The 20,709-nt window shown below is 41.4% G+C and overlaps 1 protein-coding gene across 1 annotated transcript in view; it reads left to right on the top strand.

Moving 5' to 3' along the window:
* The window catches only part of LOC139477990 (mucin-22-like), a 230,692-nt gene that overhangs the window by 185,613 nt on the left and 24,370 nt on the right, over positions 1–20,709 (top strand). Inside the window, exons 8-9 of the mRNA XM_071260407.1 lie at positions 5,712–5,850; positions 16,416–16,535. Of these exons, the coding sequence (XP_071116508.1) occupies positions 5,712–5,850; positions 16,416–16,535 (259 nt within the window). The remainder of the gene's footprint in view (positions 1–5,711; positions 5,851–16,415; positions 16,536–20,709) is intronic.

The following is a 20,709-nucleotide window of genomic DNA, read 5'->3' as shown; positions in this document are numbered from 1 at the left end:
AACGAAGCAAACCATACTGCGAATCGAACCGAAACCATACCAAAACAAAGCAAACCATACTGCGAATCGAAGCAAAGCTGAACCGAAGCGAAGCAAACTGTACCGAAGCAAAATAAACAGAATTGAACCGAACGAAACCAAACCCTATTGCATTGAACCAAACGAAAATCAAAGTGAAACAAATCAATGCACTTGTTATATGCACATACACATATATGTATATATAATGTCTCTAATGATTGTGGGGTGGTCGGGTAGCCAAGTGGTTAAAGCGTTCGCACGTCACGCCAAAGATGTTCGATTCCCGACATGGGTACAATGTGTGAAGCCCATTTCTAGTGTCCCCCGTCGTGATATTGCCGGAATATTGCTAAAAGCGGCGTAAAACCAAACTCACTCACTCACTCACTCTAATGATTGTATCCAAAATAAGAAGGATATTTTTAATCCATGATATACTTTGTTTAATTTGCCACCAATACATTCTTCCTGGTCATGACACCATTTAGTAATAATTATGTACTGATCTTTTACATCATAATTATCATATTTGCTTTATGTTTTACTTATTACATACGAACTTAGGAAGTGTGGATAATTTTTAAATATGACATATTATTTGAACATGCTAACTCTCTTTTTCTTTGTTTTCCATGCAAAACCACTATAACAGATAATGGACACAGCCAATATCCTTAAACTTCAAACCAGGATGTAGAACTATCCCAAGGCCTCCTACATCACCCCAAAACCACCAGTACAGAGTGCCAAGACAAGTCAGCTCCACATCCAGATTTCCTGATGACAGCAGAAAGAACTTTTACATTCCTTATAACAAAGAGACTCTATAATATTTGTTATTTAATATACTTTCAGTTTAACTTAATACATTGTCCATCTAAGCCATAATTATTTTATTTTTTTACACATTTGGGGTCCAAACTTTTTCAGACGGAGGGGAAGTTATCATGATATAACATTTATACTAAGTTTTCCTATAATAAATAGATCCACATCAAGTGCTTTTATGAGTTATCATGGTGTAATATTTATACATCATTTCATATAATTATAGTTTAGCAAGTAATACTTATCATCAGGTAAAATGCATATATAAATATCAGTAGTTTCAGTTATAGCTTTTTAGATAGATGCTAGCCTAAGGTAATGGGAGCGCATCTCCTAGACATACTATTCAATAAGACAAGTGTTATGTCTACATAGTTTAATAGATTTGAAGCTTTTAGATAAATGCCAGCCTAAGGTATCAAGATCCCATCCCCCAGACAAAAGATATGTGTACATAGTCTTATAGATTGCCTTGAACTATTTTATTTAAGTAAATCTGTCATCACCTATATTAGAATAACATTCAGAAATTACTTCATTAAGGATTAGCCCCCATACAAGCTCATCTTTAGTGATACCATAATCTCTTTCCAAGCACCCTGTAAATATGTCAACAAGATTAGTGCCAGTCCAACAGGATTAAGTATTCACCTCTGTCTAGCCATTCATTTAGCATAGGGCACAACCCATCGTGTATAAACCAATCACATTCCTTTTTGACACTTATACCAAACAGATCTCTCTCCCACAGCCCAGAGGGTTGTACCGACTCTCTTTGGCACCCTGAGCTATTTTCTAAGATATTGAAAATTATTCATTGTTAATTGTTCTTGTAAATAAAATTGTGATTAGTCTCCTGTGACTCCGACTTTTTGCTGACTAATTCCCCCAAGGAAAACCAGCATGCCATTTGGAAGGTTTTGTTCATCCGAACATACCATAATAGAAGCCTCACTCCAAGACTGGGGAAACATCTGGAGGGTCTGTGGTCCGCTGCTCAACAACACTTTGGTGACAAGTGGCGCTCCTTCAAGAGTTTCTGCAAGGGGAAACACCAGGATCCTGCTGCTGCGTCACCCCAATTCTTGGCGGAAAATCTTCTGTTTCTCCACCACATGCATCATCTGAAGGGCTGTACCATCAGGGTGGGGCTTAACTCCATCTTGGCAGTTCCAGATGATTGAATGATGACCAAGGTCCCGTAACTCCAGGCGCTCTTTTCGTCTGGAAGTCCAGAAGGCCAAGTTCAGAAGCCCAGCCCGGGATCCGAACATGGTTCTTACCCTGCTGAGAGGCGTGCTCTTTGAACCACTCTACTCAGCATCATATTACAACCTCACCAAAAAGATCATCTTCCTATTGGCTCTGGCAACAGCTGCATGAGTAAGTGAGCTACACACTCTAGACATCACCCTTGTCAGATTTGAGTGCAGAATGCATGGAGCTGTTTATCTTGGGCTGTGCTTGGACTTCATAGATCCTTCACCATCCCGCCCCTATCTTCGATAGTCAGGACACCTAGTATGTTCAGTATGGGCACTGCAATGTTTCATCTGAAGCTCCAAGAATCGTCTTGGAAAACATTGTCACCACTTCACATCTGAAGGTGTGCCCTCCTTCGTTCCGTCCGTCGCAGATGCATTTAGGAGTAATGTAGGATCAGTTAAAAAATCTAGTAAAATTCTAGATATTTTTTATATTTGTATACTTATCCTGCATTAATTTGTCTGAAAAAGCTCTCCCTTTGCAGAACTGCCTTCCCTCGATGCCTTCAGATGCTCTGTTTTAGCAGTAATGTGCTGATCAGTGACGTCACAACTTGCAGGGTCACACGGGAGCTGTGTGATAGGGTTAGCCACACAACCAGTTGGAACAACTTCTCCGTCAGCAACACCTCTCACAGCTCTTTCTCTGTCAATAACAAGCAGTAAATCCATTAAGGAATAATCCAGGATAAGCATACAAATATAAAAAATATCTAGGATTTTACTAGTTTTGTTAACAGTTGAGGGTCTTCCTTATCTTGGCATCATCTTCAAGGCTCACCTCTTAAGAAGACCAAGGAAGGAGCATCTCCACTAAGGTTGACACCATTTCCACATGGATGGCTGTTGGAGTTAGCCTTTCAGTTGGAGAAACTTGATGACAGTGCTGTTGCCACTTTTGTTAACAGAGAATACCTAGTCACTTTGATGCCTGCAGAAACATGCTGCCTGGTTGTGTTTTGGGTTCAAATGCAGCCTGTAAAGCATGTTCTTGATAAATGTTTAACTCTTTAAAGTGTAGATGCACGAGCTATTCAGCCACCAATAACATCCCAGTTGCCAGCGAGAAGTAATCACTTTCTGCTTGAAAACTGTCTTGCATTAGACATGTGTTTCCCAAACTGGAACCGAAGTCACTGAACCTGGAAATACATTTAACTTGCTTATTAACGCTCTCAACATCGCAGGCAGGCACACCGGCCAGGACAACAGCAATTCCCAGATACCATGGGCTGGCAAACCAGCCGGGACAACAGCAGTCCCCAGACACCACGGGTGGGTATACCTGAAACAACAGCAGTCTCCAGACACCACAGGTGGGTACACCTGCCAGGACAACAGCAGTCCCCAGACATCACAGGCCGGCACAAAGGCCAGGACAACAGCAGTCCCCAGACACAACAGGCAGGCACACCTGCCAGGACAACAGCAGTCCCCAGACACCACAGGCCGGCACACCGGCCAGGACAACAGCAGTCCCCAGACACCACAGGTGAGTACACCTGCCAAGACAACAGCAGTCCCCAGACACCACAGGCTGGCACACCGGCCAGGACAACAGCAGTCCCCAGACACCACAGGCCGGCACACCAGCCAGGACAACAGCAGTCCCCAGACACCACAGGTGAGTACACCTGCCAGGACAACAGCAGTCCCCAGACACCACAGGCTGGCACATCGGCCAGGACAACAGCAGTCCCCAGACACCACAGGTGAGTACACCTGCCAGGACAACAGCAGTCCCCAGACACCACAGGCTGGCACACCGGCCAGGACAACAGCAGTCCCCAGACACAACAGGCAGGCACACCTGCTAGGACAACAGCAGTCCCCAGACACCACAGGCTGGCACACCGGCCAGGACAACAGCAGTCCCCAGACACAACAGGCAGGCACACCTGCCAGGACAACAGCAGTCCCCAGACACCACAGGCTGGCACACCGGCCAGGACAACAGCAGTCCCCAGACACCACAGGTGAGTACACCTGCCAGGACAACAGCAGTCCCCAGATACCACAGGCCGGCACACCGACCAGGACAACAGTCCCCAGAAACCACAGGTGAGTACACCTGCCAGGACAACAGCAGTCCCCAGATACCACAGGCCGGCACACCGGCCAGGACAACAGCAGTCCCCTGACACAACAGGTGGGTACACCTGCCAAGACAACAGCAGTCCCCAGACACCACAGGCCGGCACACCGGCCAGGACAACACAAGTCCCAACACACCACAGACCGGCACACCGGCTGGGACAACAGCAGTCCCCACACACAACAGGCAGGCACACCAGCAAAGCCATAGCCATGTCAAAATAGTATATAATTTTATGAACCTGAATTTTTATGAAGGTATTTCCCTGTAATTTGTCATGTTACTGAGCAGAAAGCCAATGTAATCATGAAACGGATGATGCCAGCTAATATTAAAATTATTTTTAATATAGTTTTCCGTAAATAATGAAAACAAAAAAGAAATAGGTAAGTGGAAACCTTTACTAAATCTATCACTTTTCACAATATCTGATATATGTGTTTCATTTCAGTTAATCATATTTTATCGATACTAAGATTAATAATATATTCACTATTTCCTGCAATATTATTTAAAAAAATATTCTCAGACACATGCTTCAATAGGTTCATACTGAACATGTCAAAGAGCAAAATAAAGACATTTCAAGCAAGTTTTTAGATAAACTATACATGTATATAAATAATAAATATAATCAACAAACATATATTTAAAAGTTGTCAAACTTAAATCTAAGTTATTATTGCGATCTTTTCCTCAAATTGTGTGAAATGTAAGTAAAATTATATCTTAGCCTTGATTTTTAGAGCTTGGACACAAAGTTAATGCCAAAATATATGCATGAGCGTGAGTATGTGAGTTGGGTTTAACGCCACTTTTAACATAATTCCAGTTATATCTCGGCCTGTCAGCTTAATGTGTTCCCCCTGCTGTCATGATTGATACATTTGAATCTCTTGAGCAGGAAATCCACACACAACTAAAGCCCGTAGTTAACTACATTTAGGACTTTTACATTGGTAGACCACTTAGCCAAGGTAGACGACCTGCCAGATTTCCACTCAGCCTGGAGTGGAGTGTCAATGGCATGGTCACCTCTTGTCCAGTGTCCAGGGTAGTCACCAAACATTGGTGTAATCCAAAAGGAGCAGACCCTCAGTGCAGCATTGGCTTTTGGTCATATACCCTCCCAGAGGAAAAGTCTACAGAGACTCTGCCAAGGGATTTGCCTGTGTTCTAGGCAATTTTGTGGATATGTACTTTTTTACTTTCTAGAGAACAGTTGCTCATAACCTGTCATATTGAAGTAAAAAACCATGTATCATTGACAAAGGATTAATTGTGATCATATTAAAGTATGAAGTATGTGTAAAATTTTACCTTATCTTTGTTGTTCCTTTCTGTGTGTGTTGGGGGGATGAGCTGGCAGTTGTTGACTGGGGGTGTAGTGTTGAAAGAATAGGATGGGGGTAGTTGGTGACTACCCAAAACATGTTTTGACATGAACAAAGAACACACATTAATAAATGAATCAAAGCTGCAGCTATTTGTTTTCATTCCAGGTTAATCATCAATAATAGTATCAACCATGGCTCACAGTTACCATATATTCGCCAAGCAATGACAGAGGGTTATGGTGTCATCGTTCTTAACACAAATCTGAACACTGTTGGTGATGGAGATGAGGAGATTGAGATAAAGGTAGGTCCGTAATACTTTTATCATTTGGAATGCTCAGTTCACCGCGGTTTCAACAAACATACAAATGTCAAACAGCAGACTTATTTGCTCATATTCATTTCAGACTGATGTAAATCAGGGGCTTAAACTACGTCAAATATCTTGATAACAGTTGGAAACCTAAGATTTATATACTAAAGAAACGCAAGTCGAGTATGCAGTATACATGTTATTTATTTTCAACAGCAAGATTGACAAAAATTTGACTGAAGACAGTTGGATTAAAAGGTAGATGACATAATTGTTTTTTTCAAATGTTAAGAGTTTACACAGTTTCAGGTCAATACCCAAAATGTCAGTCAATACCTGGTTTGACCACCATAAGCATTGATCACGCCACACATCTCCTGTACATTGAGTGGATCAGATGATTTGTGAAGGCAGTTGTAAGGACTGGGTGCACATTGTGCAGACGCCTTTAAACCTCATCCCACAAGTGTTCGATGGGGTTCAGATCAGGGCTGAGGGCTGGCCACGGTAGAATACGGATGTTGTGTTGTTACAGAAAGATGATGGCAACATGGGGACGAGCGTTGTCCTGCTGAAAAATGTGTTGTTGATGTTGTGCAAAAAATGGATCAACGTGGGGTCTGATCACTTGGTCGATATACCGCTGAGCAGTGACACCGTGTCCCCGACCTTGACCAACAATCAGAAAGAACATGGGTCCAAGTCTCGCATTAAGTCCAATCCCTGCCCATATCATGACGCTAGGTCCACCCCATGGATCCCTTTCCACAGCGTTTCTGTCAGCGAAACGATCACCTCGATGCCGCCAAATTCTGACTCTTCCGTCTGCATGGGAGACACAAAAGCGACTTTCATCAGAGAGGATGACACGCCTCCACTCACGATGACGCCAATTGTGATGACCCTGTGCCCACTGAAGTCGTGCTTGTCGATGCTGTGGTTGGAGAAAAGGACAACGTGCTGGTCGGCGACATCTGAGGTTGTTGGAACAGACGTCGGATCACAGTGTCCCAGCTAATGGGTCGATTATGTGTTCCTATGGTCTGTTGAGCACTTTCACTTGCAGTTAGGAACGGATGTCGCTGGTGTTGAAGGGTGATCTGCCAATCTTGTCGAGATGTTGTGACCCTAGGACGACTGCTCCGAGGAAGGTCATCTGTGGTCTGTGTAGCATTGTATCGATGCAGGAGACGGTAAATTGTGCTTATGTTAACATTGAAATGACGGCCAACATCTTGGACAGACTCTCCAGCTTCCAAACGTCCGATAGCCTGGTTTCTCTGAATTTGAGTGAGGCATGACATTGTTGACCAAGGAGTGGTAGGTGTAAGAATCGGCCACAGTCTTATACCCACTACAGTTCGTGTCAGTTCGTGCATTTTCGATTTCGCGAGAAATGGGTGCATGATACACATATTCATTGAAATGGGGCGTTTTGGCGATTTGTTTTTTATGTTGCGTTTTTACTTGGGGCTTTCAAAATGCAACCAAAAATATTGATAACACCATCAGACTTCACTACATGCTAAAACTCGTATCAATTTATGGTTCCGTGTTTGTTACCTTTTTGCTTCAAACTACTTGCGTTTCTTTTGCGTGTGAGTATATTATGAGATAAAGCAAAGGTTAACCCAGAAGTCGATATATACAGTTTCCCAAACTAGAAGCGAAGTCAACTGAACCCAGAAATACATGTAGCTTGGACTGTGTTTTATCAAATTGGAAATGAAGTCACTGAGCCCGGAAATATGTGTAACTTTAAGGTATTCCCTGTATAATTGGACACTATCAGTGAAAACTACAACATATGCCGATGTTTCCGACATTGATAATGTTCAGGTGACATAATACTGAGTAAGAGTTATGACGTTTATTGTAAACAAACATGGCGAGTGACAGAGACAGGTGTGGCTGATTCAAGAAGAAAAAGTAAAATCAAATCTTTATTGATCATAACATAAAACAGGGAAATATCCATTGTTTCCATGTTTCCATCACATGCAGGTGCCATCAGCTGTCTTTATAAAGCACTCAGTGCCACACTGGGGTCGGGGTTTAAAAAATGTATACATTGTATACAAAGGTGTTACAATAGTCTTATTTCTTCACACAGTGTAACCAACTTGTATAACATTCAACTAGAGTTGATTGTCTCTCCAATAGTATCTCAATTCAGCAAATCCAAACGACACATGCACTGCCCAGCCATGGTGGAAGTAGCGGTATTCTAAGTTGTCTATGTTTCTACAATAATTGTAAAATGTAAGCACCTGAATATGGCAAGTATAGTCAAGCAAGCACCCTTGTTTAAAATCTAGATGTCCAATATCATTGTAAAGTACATATCATTACAATGATATAGACATGCATGTCAAAGTATACAATCATTGAGAATTGTCCATGAGTTTAATTTACCGATAAAAAATCCTAATAAAATTTTCAGTGTTGTTGACATCAAAACAAAATTGATGGAAGTGGTCATGATAAGTTCATACGCATTTTCAACAGTCGTCCTCTTCACTGCCAATTACACACAATAATGATAGGATGGGATATCCCACCATCTCTTGGACTCTCTATGAGTCTTATTCACCAACTTTCCAGCAACAGATGGTGAAGAGCATGTTAGAGACAAAGCTCTCAGTGCTGGACGAAGAAATGGTAAATCAAGGAGATAACTCTGGCAAAAAAGAATTCCCCGGTCAAGAGGCTGCAGAGGGGAATGCCATCTGTCTCTTCAAACACGGCCTTCAGTTGACCAGCAAGCTGAGCCGTTCGGCCAGCCAGCCAGCCAATCACCCAGAGCCATTCAAACCCGGGGCAGCATGGTATCCATGGACCAGCCGTAAACGGCAAAAAGCCAGCCAGCCAGCCCACCAGCCATTCGACCAGCCAGGTATAAGCCTGCAGGCTTTTCTCGACCGTGAAACAATACTGTACGGGAGTCGCACGGTGTCCAAGGGCCAGCCGTCCACAGCAACAAAGCCAGCCAGCCAGCCAGCCAGCCGGCTACAAGTTATATTCAGGGAATGTCCTATCCTGAAGACACAAGCCGTCGGACTTTGATTTCATCTAGTCAGAGCCAAGTTAGCGGCAACAGATCCAGCCGTCAAAGCTACCAAAAAAGCGAGCCATTCGGAGACCAACAACACCAAGGGTTTTATTCTCTGGTTTTCTTAGTCCCAAAAAAAGAATACATCCGAGATGAGGATGATTATCGACCTAAAGACTCTTCAACAAAAGATACCTGGTAGTGCCACCAAAATTCCAGATGGAGTCCATACGGAAATTAAGGTCGAAGTTGAAGACCGGAGACTGGCTTATCAGCCTAGACCTACAAGATACCTATCTTCACGTCCCGATATACCTATCTCATCCGAAATATCTATGCTTCGCAATCAATGTCCGCCACTATGAATTCGGAATAGCGATAGCCCATTGGCTATTCACAAGGATTACAGTGCCAGTCATCAGGTTTGCTTACATCCAGCTAGTTCGAATCCATGGTTACCAGGATGATTTCTTCGCGACACACCAGGGGAAAGCTCAGCTACATCAGAACATGATGTTCTTGGTCCAACTTATGACCTACCTAGGCTTCCTAGTCAATCCTTCCAAGTCCGAGACCACTCCGCTGCAAGACATCATATACATCGGAGCAAGATTTCAGCTAGACAGAGGATATCTATGCCCACCAGAGGATCGATTCATCAAGACTATCAAGATGATTCAATCACTCTCAAGTCAACCCAGCAAGACATTGAGGTGGTGGATGTCTCTTCTTGGCAACTTAACGTCTCTGCAGGATATGACCTTCATAGGAAGGATGATGATACATCCTCTACAGACATGGATCAACTCAATACGATCTCACGGCTTAGAGTTCCAGACTCAGTTAACATCCAGATTACTATGAGACCTCTATTGGTGGAATCACAGAGAGCATGAGATAAGCGGCATCCCTCTGACTTATTCGACGCCAGAACACCATCTATTCACAGACGCATCAGTTTAGAGATGGGGAGCCCATATGGACGATTTCATGGTACAAAGATCTTGGAACTCAGAAGAGAAGGACCTTCATATCAACTGCAGGGAAATGAAAGCCATCTATTATGCCATCCTGGAATGGAAAATACATCTGTCCCTTTCATCATTTCACATAGCCACGGACAACACCTCAGTAGTGGCCTATATTCAGAAGCAGGGAGGAACCAGATCCAGCTCCCTGATGACGGAGACTACATGATTGTTTGCCTTGGCAGACTCCTTCAATTGCCGGATAGAAGCAAGGCACATGCCCAGGAAACTTAACATACGACAGTCTCTCGCCGGATGAGAATAGTGGCAACAGAATGGACCCTACATCCCCAACTTCCAGTTAATGTCAGTCTGGTTCCCGACCCAAGTGCTCACCAGATAGACGCACTATTGATGGATTGAACGAATCTATTTGCGTGGAGGAGACGGATTGCATAATAATACTGATAGCCCCAGTATGGCCCAGCAGGGCACGGTTCCCCAGACTATTAAAGCTACTAATGGAGGAACCCATACAGTTACCACTTCAGCAGGATCTGCTTTGACAGCCCATGTCCAGCATGTTCCACGACAATATACCCAGCCTACATCTAACCGCCTGGAAGTTATCGCACAGAAGATGCAGACATCCGGATACTCTGAGCTTGCCTCGGATGCTGTGGCAAGATCGTGGCAACCTACATCCTCCAATTAATATGACAACAGATGGAACAGGTTTCTCAAGTGGAGAAGACGACTAGGGATTATTGATAATGCTGTATCAATTCCTATGATAGCAGACTTCCTTCTTCATCTACGTCAACCATCCCATCCTCAAGAGATTAATGAAATCCTTTCTACTAGAAGATATTAGGACCCCTCGTATCTTCCCCAAGTGGAATCTATCTGTGGTATTATCAGCACTGTTAACAGAACCTTACAAACCCATAGTGAGAAGGCTACCCTACGTCAAAAAGCCAGGAAAACATTGTTTCTGCTAGCCATGGCTACAGCAACAAGAGTTTCGGAGTTACATGCCTTAGACTATTCTAGTTTTACCCATGATCAACATTGGACTTCTATAACTTTAAGATCACTCCCAGAATTCGTAGCCAAGTACCAATCTACCACAATAGGACCGTTGGGTCATAGACACTATACAATCCCGGCATTGGGACCAACTGTGGACCAACCAGACAGATTCTTATGTCCCATCAGAGCTCTCAAGTTATATCTCTCGGCTTCATAGACGCCATTACGGAGACTCTTTTAATCCTGTAAGACCAACTAGAACACAGATATCACAAAGGCTACTTTAGCAGAATGGATGAAGGCCAAAGTTGCACAAAGCTATACACAGGCTCAGAATTCCATGCCATGTCTCGGATATTGCTCAACTCACAAAATCAGAGCTCTAGCCACGAGTCTCATGCCATGGACAACAGTCTCAGTAGAACAAGTAGTTTCTAGCTGTCAATGGACCTCACAAAACACCTTCACCAGCTTTTACTTACATGACATTCAGCAGGACCTAGAGGGCATGTATTCCCTTGGTCCGGTGGTCACGGTGCAAACAACTATCGTCTGACAATAGTTTCACCCCTTCTATTGAAAAAGGAGGGGGGTGGGGGGGGGGAATCCGACACCAGCAGCATCAGAGGGTAAGTACACCCTTGATTACTTGATTATTAGGTGTAGGATGGATCAGAAGCACCTTAAATGTCATGTATCTTCATTAACCGGAAGTGTTAAAGGAATCGTAGGAAGTGACGTCAGCACCAGAAATAGCTAACAAAGTCCTCCTAACCAGGAAATGACGTCTTTTTGGTAGAAATAGACCTAAAGAGACATCATTACCAAAAAGGAGAAGTGACATACTGAAAGTGACGTCATAACCAGAAGTGATATCAGAACCGGATGTGACATAATCGCCGGTATTATAGGCCACTAATCCAGGTTTATTATGGTCAAATCAGCAAATATAACTGTAAATCTAGTGATAATATCACACATTTGACTGATTATTGACATAGTTTCTGGTTTTCAAGTCCTCAAGGGAAATTTCAGTTGGATTAGAATCAGTACATTATGGTTTCCATAAGAGGATTTACTGGAGGCAGATCCCACCGGGTCCCTCTGGTATATTCTGGCAGATATGTAATAGATATAGAAGTTTTGTAACAATTATTGAACAATAGTTATCACTGTTAATAATTCTAAGAATACTACCTCTATTACATACGAAATACTCCCTCACACCTCCCCAGTTCATCTACTTCTAATATGGAGATGAGGGGGAAAAGTGAGGTTGCCGCCATTGTGACTTCATGGCTTGGGTAGTTACAAGACTTCTTGGCAACAACTAGTTGTATGTAATTGGCAGTGAAGAGGATGTCTGTTGAAAATCTGAAAATTTTAGTTTGTGTGATTGAAGCAAAAATACAGGATTTATGGAAGATATGAAAAAGAGGTAGTATTCTTAGAATTATTAACAATGATATCTATTGTTCGATAACTATGCAAATGACAGTTTGGATTATATATCTTGATGAAAATATGATTATGTTCATGTAGCTGCTCTTTCATTAGTGATAAAAACAACTTCAAGGTAAGTGACATCAGACATTTTCAATAGCCCAAACAATCCTCAAAGTGACATCATTCAGTATCAGACATGATTATTAGTTCTAAATATATCAACAAGATTATACTAACAGATTATCTCTCAAAAGTAAGTACATGTAGATTCAATAAAAATCTTTGACATGTTTTTATTGTCAGCAATTCTATTCAACAAACCTATCTGTCGCTTGGGTGCCATGTAATACAAGCATAGCTTCGTTGTGCACGCAGACCACTCGTCACGCAGACCACTTAATTATACTTCAGTTTTTATGATGTGTTGTTAATGGTGTAAATTTAAGAGAAGTATGGGTTGCTGAAGACCTATTCTACCCCTGAATCTTCACGGGTCTATCACTTTTGTGAAACTATGAGTAGATGCACTTATTTCTGTCCATGGAAAAAGTTTTGAGTAGGTTTCTGTTGTTTATGACACAATAAGAGGGAAATAGAACCTTCCTGTCAACTTACTGTACCAGTTGTCGCCATCATCTCAACTGCATGTGATCACATGCACTGTTTCAGTTATACAAATTACAGTTTTTATTGTCTTTGGTATCACACTCAGTTATTTTGTTCATTAATAAAAATTGAAATTGATTTGAGCAATTTGCCATCTGCCATCTGCCATCTGGCGTAAACCAATATTCCACAAATTCTATCTACACATGCTTATCAATAACGCCATGTAGTATGGATTTCACATTATAATCAGGTTAAGCATTTTTTTTAAACAATCAAAAGTAAGACAAGATGCGATATCATGTGGGCAATAAGTGGTCCTCGGCATTAACTGGTCACTAGCCAGTACAGTGGGCTATTTTTAATACAAGGAAAACTATAACTTTTTATGTAAATGTAGTGGCCATAAAATTTCCGAGTCCCATCATTGGGGTTCGAACCATGGAAGTTCTGATCCGAGGTTGGATGCCTTGTCCACATGACCAAAAAGGTTAACCCCGTCAGTGAGCTGACAAGGTAAGGATGTCATCTGTGAGGTGACTCCACGCCCTCCTACACTGACAAGGTAAGGATGTCATCTGTGAGGTTACTCCACGCCCTGCTACACTGACATTGTAAGGATGTCATCTGTGAGGTGACTCCACGCCCTGCTACACTGACATTGTAAGGATGTCATCTGTGAGGTGACTCCACGCCCTGCTACACTGACAAGGTAAGGATGTCATCTGTGAGGTGACTCCACGCCCTGCTACACTGACATTGTAAGGATGTCATCTGTGAGGTGACTCCACGCCCTGCTACACTGACAAGGTAAGGATGTCATCTGTGAGGTTACTCCACGCCCTGCTACACTGACATTGTAAGGATGTCATCTGTGAGGTGACTCCACGCCCTGCTACACTGACATTGTAAGGATGTCATCTGTGAGGTGACTCCACGCCCTGCTACACTGACATTGTAAGGATGTCATCTGTGAGGTGACTCCACGCCCTGCTACACTGACAAGGTAAGGATGTCATCTGTGAGGTGACTCCACGCCCTGCTACACTGACATTGTAAGGATGTCATCTGTGAGGTGACTCCATGCCCTGCTACACTGACATTGTAAGGATGTCATCTGTGAGGTGACTCCACGCCCTGCTACACTGACATTGTAAGGATGTCATCTGTGAGGTGACTCCATGCCCTGCTACACTGACAAGGTAAGGATGTCATCTGTGAGGTGACTCCACGCCCTGCTACACTGACATTGTAAGGATGTCATCTGTGAGGTGACTCCACGCCCTGCTACACTGACAAGGTAAGGATGTCATCTGTGAGGTGACTCCACGCCCTGCTACACTGACATTGTAAGGATGTCATCTGTGAGGTGACTCCATGCCCTGCTACACTGACAAGGTAAGGATGTCATCTGTGAGGTGACTCCACGCCCTGCTACACTGACATTGTAAGGATGTCATCTGTGAGGTGACTCCACGCCCTGCTACACTGACAAGGTAAGGATGTCATCTGTGAGGTGACTCCACACCCTGCTACACTGACAAGGTAAGGATGTCATCTGTGAGGTGACTCCACACCCTGCTACACTGACAAGGTAAGGATGTCATCTGTGGGATGACTCCATGCCCTGCTACAAAAGAAGGAAATATTGTTTTACAGTACAATTATTATTAGTATTAGTATTACTTTGATTAAAGTATTATTCAATGACTATACTGTTCATGTGCTCAAAACTCTGAATATATTTGTTTCACTATGACCACTAGAAAACATACATCCTCGTCTTACCTTGTATTTTGCACTTGGCCACCTTACTTAGACCTTTGCTGAAATATGCTTTATGTTGAGATCCGATTTTAAAATTGTATTTACTGTAATAGGCACCCTCTAAAGCTTGTAAAAGGCACCCAGTGACAGTAGACTTATAGAGATAGTTGACAAAAGGTCAGATGTTATACTGCGGTATTTTGCGTTGTGTTCTACTCTCCCTGTGCAGTATTCTTTTGTCTCTATGTTCTAGGAGGCTCCTGCTGGGGGTTACCAATTCTAATTATAAACAAAACACAAAGAATGATGTGGGATTTAAAGTTTATTTAACAGGAAAAAACCAACAGGGGCAAAATCCTTCTCTTATCTATAACTTACGTAATTTTCCCCCTTCCCAACCTATGTAAACCTATTCAACCTTATTACTTAAACTTGTACTCTTAACCACCCCTCTAACTTAACTCCCAAAAGTAAAACATCTATAAAACAAACCTATTCAATACCTACTCTACTTTTCCCCCAACTCTTAATCTAACATCTCAGCAAAAGCCCTATAATAAATAATAAATTATCCTGGTTCAGGACTTACCAGATACTGGTGAGTGACGACTGACGATTTCCTACCCAGGGTAGGCTTATAAAGCAAACACGCAGACCATGTGACCACGGAAAACGGACACAACCAATGAACATGCTCCTGACATCTCGGCTCTCCCAATCATGGCTTCCGCCTACCCGAGCATGCAAGAAGCGTGTCATCGTCACGTCTTCCCAGTCACTACGCCCGCGTGGGCATAAGCTTCTACACAAGGACTACAAAGATAGGTGCTACGTCAGCCGTTCAACTCCCCCTTAAACTAACCCACCCACTACGTTCTTAAATATATCTATTTACCCATAATAATGCCCAGTCAACCACATTACGTACATGAAAGTTTATTTCAAGTAAAGTTTACCATTTCATCCCATTCTATACAAAAGGAAAAGTTTAATGTAAATAATGATCATAGATAAATGAAACTAAAGGATATTTGACATAAAAAGAAAAGCAGAAAATTAAATATATTTTTAGTATTGAACTACGGAATAAAAACTAGCCAAATTTTTCCTGTTCCAAATGCAATTTAGCACGGTTAAATCTTCAGGTAACCTAGCTCTACATTGGAACAGTTTTTTTTCTCCTTAATGAAATAACTTCTGGGATTAACTGTTAGTCTACACGGCCAAGCACCACGTCGGGTTACTGTTACAGTGTTGTGGCACTACATGTATTTTCGTTGTATTTTCGTTCATTCAAGAATTTGAAGGTAGAAAAAGTGATCCCATGAAAACCAAGATGCCAGGTGACATTTACTAATATAACAAGCCCATGGGTGTTACATGTGGGTATTGGCTGTGTACTGGGGGTATTAAATGTAGCAGTTCTAGCTAGCTGCGCCTGTGCTGCCTTTCCTTCTGAGTGATTCAGGTACAGATGTCTTGCAGTGGAAAACAGCATATGACTGGGGTACCTTTTTGAAACAGTATGCGGACATTTCTCTAGCTTAATGTTTCAAGCTACAGGCATAGCAGTAGGAAACATGCTTTCGGCCACTGATTGCAAGTGATGAGACTACCTAGTTTGTATATGTATAAACCCTTGAACAGGTACAGGTTCTTCTCAATTAGTGTTTCTGTTATTGCAGTACAACAGTTCACCTGAGTGTCATGGGCAGTACGTGTTTCAGCACTTTGTAATGAAGGCACATGCATCTTGTATAGCATTTGTTGCTCACAGCTACGGAGGAATTGTCACGATGGAGCTGGTAGGTACAGGACTCTACAGTGTTGTGTTCTCTCCATTTCTTTCACATCACACGGACAACATCATATATAATGGAGGAACCATGACAAACTGTAGATTTTTGAGTACCATATGTTATATTTTTACGAATCTGCGGTTTGGAGTGGTTTGTTTCTCTTGTGTAAATTAATTCCAAGTAAAAGCTTCTTTTAATAACTGCCACCTCTGTAGACTAGTGGTAGAGCATCCTCCCGGAGAGCTGAAGGTCGGGGATTGAATCCCTTGTCGTGTCTTACCCAAGATGTTAAAAGATTGTACATGTTGTTACCATGCCTGGCATTCAGCATTAGGGGGTTTAAACAAGGACTGGTCGGCTCGGAGTCAGTACATATGAGAATGAGTGAGTGAATGTGCAATTACTTACCATGTATGTGTTTGTTCATAACTATCTATGTTGTTTATGTATAATGTGAAGCACTCAAAGGTATGTTGCCAGGTTCACTTTCACTTATACATTCCTAAGATATTGGTAATTGATTAGCAGGTGTCTTGAATGAGGTCAGTAGTGGTTCATTTAAAACTTTATGGAGATCTATTGAATCAAATTTTTAACATGTTAAATAGTCATAGAAATTACATATTTACACCAAAAGTCATGTGATTTCATTGTAGTCTAAAATGCAACGAACAACTGCTCTGATCCCAACACCAGCATGTATGCATGTCGGCCTGTGACATCACAGTGGAGAGTCCATGCCATTTCCCTTTGTTTATAGTGCATTAATCGACATGACAATGAAGTGATTTTCCATTATTTTCAGTGCTTTGAAGATGTGAAATGGGATATTGTATTTTGTGGGGGAGAACTAGTTCATCAGGCAAAAGTAACAAGTGTCGTTTCTTCAAATTTCTTGGAAAAAGTAGGAAAGTTAGATACATCTCTGTCAGCATGGAGAAAAGAATTGGATGCAGACTTGACATGCCGTTTAGTGTTTCTTGCATGTTGAGGCATCTGTCTATGAGAGAGATCAATACAAACTACGAGACCTTGGAAATAGTAGTATAGGTAATGGGGGTTCTGGACCACTTCCACTGGAGCCGGATTTGTTACCTATACTGCTACTACAGATGGCATTTTGTATGCCAAAATGACTATGCGATTCAACGATAGTCATGAGATTAAGTTAAATTGGCTCTAGCTCACCAATACCTGGGGCCAATCATTGCTTTAGATGAGCCTAAATGGTAATAAAAATATTCTTCATTATTTTTATCGATAAAGCGATATTCAACATTTTTATTAAGTTCTTCGTTCATTTTACTAGGAGACCAGACTATATAACTACACTCTTCTTGTAAATTGATAAGAAACAATTGATTACCGTATTTGGTTCGTTTGACATCACTGATATAATAAAAACCTTGTGGTAATTCTCTCCATTTAATAGCTTTCTCCATTATTATATATTTATGTAAGCATTTGTCTAAATGTAATCACACGATAGTAAGCAATTTATTTTTAATCTCCAACCAGTTCTTTGGTTTTGGCACGGAATAATTGACGCGCTTGTTGCCTCCCTTGTTCTATGAACTTTTTTTTCTCGTCCTCGCTAATACCATTGGTCTTACGAGATTTTGATCGAATCTCCTGCTTCATTTCGTTGTATTTGGTGAGTTCTGACAGCACTAAACGAAACTCATCCTCGGATATCTTACAATCGGCCATTGCTGTCGAAATATGATCCTCAATGCTGTTCAACTTTGCTTCGGCGAGTATTCGAATCTTATCGTGTTTTAATGCTTTCTTTTGCAACCTACGAGAAATGAATTTTATCGCTATTCCTGCCAGTCCCGAGACTCCGGCGGTTATTTCCATGCCGAGCACGATAGGCGCGGCGATTATAGTTGATAGTAAACCGACACCGGCTACACCGAATCCCATGCCAGCTACTACAAGAGCGGTGTCAACTCCGTCCAGAGCATTCACGGCTCTGCGATACTTTTTATACAATCCAAGTCTCAACTCCCTATCCTTTTCTATTCGATGTTTTATGTCGCTTATTTGATGTAATCGAAATCCGTCAACAGTTTCCATCTTTTCATCGAGCGCCGGATATAAACTCATAGTGTATATTACGAATATATAATAGTCTTTAATTGGTCTTGCTTAAATGTTTTGATAGTATACATCAACCTTATCAAATGTATATTATACAGTAAGAATATCTTAGAAAGAGAAATTCTGTCACTTTTAATAATTTGAACCCCCTCGAGGGTTGCAACGGGTGATGCTCCGACATGAATAATACTGCAACGTTGACGCTCGTGTTTCTTGAGCCGTTTAATCGATAGACCTGGTAATATTTCGAAGGCATCTACTGGTGCATCTCCGAACAAGACTTCAATAATAAGCGTAGAAATATTAGGTATTGCACTCAAGTTCTGTTTAATATCATCGAATTCTGTAACCAAATTTAAACTAACATTTTGGATTGCCGGACGACTATATAACATATGACCTGGTTTTTCTGGCAGGGGAGTGACTAACACACTTTTTCGTTTTGACGGGATATAGGCCGCGAGTACGATACCACTATTTATTATCTTAGTTAAATTATGTCCCTTACCCATCATCGCATAAGGTGGGGTAATGACGATATTCAGTAGCCACTTGATGTTTGCTTCGACCATAGTCCATTTATTCTCACTGTTGTAAATAATATTGTACGGAGTGGTTTTAAGGAGTCTACTAACGTCGACATCGCTTAAATCTTCTAGATTACCCGTGAATGTGACTTCTTTCCGCTTGTATACATTATCGTGTAAGTGTAAAGCGTATAACTTACCATTGGTACCGGGTTTACCGAATCCTTCCGTGTCTCCGAGATCGGAAAGCGCAATTGTATTACATTGTCTTATCGTTCCAGGGCCTGATGCATCAACCATTATTTATAATATGGAGTGTTACACTTAAGTATCCTATATGTACAGGCTGGTGTTTTACATCTAATACAGAAATTTTAAGGCCTGAAATAATACCCCGCTTTAATTTTTTATATTGTAATGTTGAGAAAGATTCCGTTCTACCGCTATTGTATTTTTCATCTTTCACTGGAACACTTCTGAGTAGAGTTGAAGGACTTTCTTGTTGAATATTATCCGTTGTACTTATTTCATCAAGATGGATGCACAACTCTTTATAGGGAACTAAATCGGGTAAATTGAGTCCCTGATCTGATGTCTTGATTACTGTTATTTCTCCTCCCCATCCAAGTGTGTATGCTAAGTTCCTGTAAAGCTTTACATCCTTTTTTCCAGAGTTTAAAATCAGTAACCCATTTGACTCATTTTGTGTTAGACTAATTCCATTAGGCTTAAAAAATTCATCATTGAGTGAGCATACGCTGTAATATCCATCAGGTATAATGTATTTTTGACCATTTATTTCTGTCTCATTATTATTTTTCGCAGCACTTATAATGGTCCACTGTGGGTAATACGTTACATCGCATAGAGCGACTTCGAGTTGCCCATCCGAGTTATCGATAGTACGAAGCAGTTGAATAGACTGACGATTTGTTATTCCCAGGAGTGTAACATACATATCAAATATACAATGATACTATATCATAACTTAAATATGGAATCAACCATTATTTATAATATGGAGTGTAACACTTAAGTATCCTATATGTACAGGTTGGTGTTTTACATCTAATACAGAAATTTTAAGGTCTGAAATAATACCATGCTTTAATTTTTTATATTGTAATGACGAGAAAGATTCCGTTCTACCGCTATTATATTTTTCATTTTTCACTGGAACACTCCTGACTAGAGTTGAAGGACTTTCTTGTTGTATATTATCCGTCGTGCTTATTTGATCAAGATGGATGAACAACTCTTTATAGGGAACTAAATCAGGTACGTTATTCGTTGCAATCACTGTTGAGCCGTGTGGTAATGTTATTGCCCGATTCAATCCAAGTGTAATTGCTAAGTTCCTACCAATAAGTATATTTGATCCTTCATTGTAGATTTTCACTGTCCCAGTCGCCTCATTTTGTGTGATACTTATTCCAATAGGATTAAAAAATTCATCATTAGACTTAAAAAATTCATCATTGAGTGAGCTTACGCTGTAATACCCATCAGGTATAGTAATAATTCTATTTTGGTCATCTATTCTAAATATC

The sequence above is a fragment of the Haliotis cracherodii genome, unplaced genomic scaffold, assembly GCF_022045235.1.
Source record: "Haliotis cracherodii isolate W230 unplaced genomic scaffold, xgHalCrac1.p SCAF_1, whole genome shotgun sequence".
Taxonomy (NCBI): domain Eukaryota; kingdom Metazoa; phylum Mollusca; class Gastropoda; order Lepetellida; family Haliotidae; genus Haliotis; species Haliotis cracherodii.
The sequence above is the reverse complement of the archived record's forward strand: the minus strand, read 5'-3'. Positions and strand labels throughout refer to the sequence as shown.